General features: G+C 45.3%; 1 protein-coding gene across 3 annotated transcripts in view; it reads right to left on the reverse strand.

The window, feature by feature from the left end:
- The window catches only part of CLSTN1 (calsyntenin 1), a 107,032-nt gene that overhangs the window by 51,654 nt on the left and 51,441 nt on the right, over positions 1-3,937 (reverse strand). For all 3 annotated transcript variants that reach the window (XM_017503663.2, XM_017503671.2, XM_017503655.2), the window contains exon 2: positions 2,706-2,828. In XM_017503663.2, coding sequence (XP_017359152.1) covers positions 2,706-2,828 — 123 coding nt within the window. The remainder of the gene's footprint in view (positions 1-2,705; positions 2,829-3,937) is intronic.

The following is a 3,937-nucleotide window of genomic DNA, read 5'->3' on the forward strand; positions in this document are numbered from 1 at the left end:
AAAAAAAAAAAAAAAAAAAAAAAAAAAAAATCATCCACTTTGGAGTCAGCCTTGGGATCCAATTCTAGCCTCCCTCTATTATGAGCTGTGTGACCTTGAGCACATTAACTTATTACCAGAAATGGGTCCTGATCCAGCCCCCAAGAAGTTCTTGGACTTCACACGATAAGAATCCAAGGCAAGTCCACAGAGTAAAGTGAAAGCAAGTTTACTAAGTGAGTAAAGAAAGAATGGCTACTCCATAGGCAGAGCAGCCCTGAGGGCTGCTGGTCAGCTATTTTTATGGTTAATTCTTGATTATGTGCTAAACAAAGGGTGGATTATTCACAGAGTTTTCCAGAAAGGTGTGGGAAATTCCCGAAACAGGTTTCCTCCTGCTTTTGACCACAGAGAGTAACTTCCTGAGGGTGCCATGGCATTTGTAAACTGTAAGGTGCTGTGGGAGGGTATATAGTGCTAATGCATGTAATTAACATATAATGAGCAGTGAGGATGACCGGAAGTTACTTTCCTCGGCTTCTTTATGGCAAACTGTTTTATAAGCAGGGTTTGTGACCTGTGTCTGTGCTGATCTCCCATCTCATCCTGTGACTTCGAATGCCTTAACCTCCTAGGAATGCACCCCATCGATCTCAGCCTTATTTCACCCAGCCCCCTACTCAAGATGGAGTCGCTCTGGTTCAAATGCTTCTGACAAACTGATCTCTTCATCTCAACTTCCTCGTTTGCAAACCAGGGACACTCCCACCCTCCTCACCGTGAGGGCCTTGATCACTGGAGAAGGGCTATCTTGTCCCTTCTGGACTAGGACTCGACGAGAACTGCTACTTTTGCTTTTCTGGCCACTGCTGACTTCACTTCCCTGAGAAGATGATCATTTAGCCCCTGTCCACTTTGCTTTGCCTGGGGCTTGGCTCCGAGGAGTGTTGACCTCAGATATCCTCCTGGTGGCCGTGAATCCCTCCCTGAGCCCACAGTATCTTCACACACACACTGGGGGGCGCTGACCCACAGCTCAAACCTTCCCATTTTCCTTGTATGTTCACCCTAAGACGGTTAACAGCTTCCATTATGGTAACCTCAGGGTATGAATGAACCAGCAGATTCCTCAATTAAGCCGATCTGAAAACACAGAAAGAAATGGCTTGAAAGCTTTGTTTCCAAGTAGACGGGGCCTACTTATTCAATGAACCACTCAGGTTCTGTAACTGTGAGTCAATCCAGAAGGATCTTCACAGGACATTCCAGGATGTGATGCGACCTCTGCTGTTACCTGTCCTTTCCCCAGTAGGTCACATTGGGCTGGGCGGGGGCTCATGCTCATGTGTAAGGCTCAGAGTAGGTGTGGGAAGGTTTGCATCTGGAAGAAAGACCAGATCAAATCTGTCTCCCGTTTTTTTTTAATTTGAGATGGAGTCTTGCTCTGTCACCCAGGCTGGAGTGCAATGGCTCAATATTGGTTCACTGCAACCCCCGCCTCCCAGGTTCAAGCAATTCTCCTGCCTCAGTCTCCCGAGTAGCTGGGACTACAGGTGCACGCCACCACGCCAAGCTAATTTTTGTATTTTTAGTACCGACAGGGTTTCATCATATTGGCCAGTATCATGTTGATCTCTTGACCTCGTGATCTGCCCGCCTAGGCCTCCCAAAGTGCTGGGATTACAAGTGTGAGTCACCACATCCGGCCCAGAACACTCTTTAATATGAGAAGTTTTTGTTTGTTTTGTTTTTTGTGATGTGGTCTTGCTCTGTTGCCCAGGCTGAAGTGCAGAGGTGCAATCACAACTCACTGCAGCCTCCAACTCCTGGACTCAAGTGATCCTCCTGCCTCAGCCTCCCACAGTGCTGAGATTACAGGTGTCAGTCACCATGCCCAGCCATACAAGAGCAGATCTGATCTAGAAAAATATGTGAAAACAACTCTCTAACAATTAACTTTACAATGTCAATTCTAACCCCCAGGCAGAAAAAAGGTGACATAGCCCATTCTCTACCAATTAAGGACCCAACGTGAAGCCAGAACAGCTCTGATTTGGACAGTGGTCTTAAATGTTAGCAATGTAGATGGTTATTATGGTATGAAGATCTTCACAGCAATGCTACAAGCTTGTCTCTATGAAGACGAAGCCCACAATCTTATGAAGTAACTCAAGTTAAAAATTCACAGAAGGTAAAATCTATGCCGAAAGCATTCCTCTATAAAGACCGCTCAACTTCTTCAAATAAGTCTTCTCAAGTCATTGAAATCTAGGTAATGCAAGGAACCCCTGGCACTCTGATTCTCTGGATCCATGCCACTCGAGGACCAGCAGGACCAGCAGGACCCACAGCACCAGCAGCACCTAGGAGCAGTGAGGAAGGCAGAATCTCAGGTCCTCCTGGACCCGCTGTATCTACATTCCTCAGGTACTCCACGTGCACACTAGCACCAAGCATGCACTGGTCTAGGTGTTACCTGGCTACATGAACACAAAGAAAAAAATGATGTGATTAAATTCAACAGTTTGCTTTCCAATTCTAAGAACAGGTCTTTTTGTCAGCTACCCCAACTACGAAAAAGAAAAAAACACGGTACAAAGGAGCTACAAATAACCCACAGCTATCCAGACATTTCCAGAAAGCCTCTGCATAATCCAAATGGGGTGTGCAGGATGCTCCCTGTCCAGGCCAGATTTGTCAAGAGTGAATGAAAACCCCGTTCGTACCTGCAAAACGCAGAGGTGCATCTTTGTCCAGGGCGATGAGCGGGGGGTCCAGGAGCACCGTGTTGTCATTCTCTGTGACTATGCCGTGGTAGGTAGGCTCCAACCAGGGCTTGTGCTTGTTAACTGCGTTCAAAACAAAAAAAGAAGATAGATGAGGTTAGAAGTATTATTTTCAACTCCACTGCTTTTGAAGACATACATCTATTATTAACATAATAAAACTCTCAGGCTTGAAGGCAATGCTCATAGTTCTGTTGCAAAATGTGGTATGAAGATCCAAATGATATGAAATTCTAAATTCCAGAGTAAGTTACTGTAGAAATTATCTAAATCCATGAAGCAACCAGAAATAAGAAATAAATTGCTCTAGAAATCGAGAAAAGAAGGACTGATGGCTACAAGCAAGCTACCTCTGTTTTTAGCCTATCACAGAAAAGTTACAAAGAAAGATATTTTCATTTCTTTATGATTTTTTGAGAGAGAGCCTTCCTCTGTCACCCAGGCTGGAGCACAGTGGTGCAATCATGGCTCACTGCAGCCTCAATCTCCCAGACTCAGGTGATCCTCCCACCTCGGCCTCCCAGGTAGCTGGGACTATGCCTGTGCACCATCACACTTGACTAATTTTTTTTACTTTTTGTACAGACAGGGTTTCACCATGTTGCCCAGGCTGGTCTTGAACTCCTGGGCTCAAGTGATCCACCTGTCTTGGCCTCTCAAAGTGCTGGGATTATAGGCATGAGCCATCACACCTGACCCCAATATTAATCTTTTCTTTTTTTTTTTTCTGTTTCGCAGGCTGGAGTGTAGTGATACGATCTCAGCTCACTCACTCATTAAGCCACCACACCCAGTTGCCCAATATTAATTTTAAATTCTTATTACAAACAATAATGTAAAGCAAAGATGCAAAATACAATAAAGTATTAACTAAATTTGGCCAAGTGCAGTGGCTCATGCTTATAATCTCAGTACTTTGGGAGGCTGAGGTGGGCGGATCACAAGGTCAGGAGTTTAAGACCAGCCTCACCAACATGGTGAAATCCCGTCTCTACTTAAAAAAAACAAAATGCAAAAATTAGCCAGGCACTGTGGTGTGAGCCTGTAATCCTAGCTACTCCTGAGGCTGAGGCAGGAGAATCACTTGAGCCCAAGAGGCAGAGGTTGCAGTGAGCCGAGATGGCGCCACTGCACTCCAGCCTAGGCGACAGAGGGAGAGACTATCTCAAAAA

Source organism: Cebus imitator, unplaced genomic scaffold, assembly GCF_001604975.1.
Source record: "Cebus imitator isolate Cc_AM_T3 unplaced genomic scaffold, Cebus_imitator-1.0 Scaffold15, whole genome shotgun sequence".
Taxonomy (NCBI): Eukaryota; Metazoa; Chordata; class Mammalia; order Primates; family Cebidae; genus Cebus; species Cebus imitator.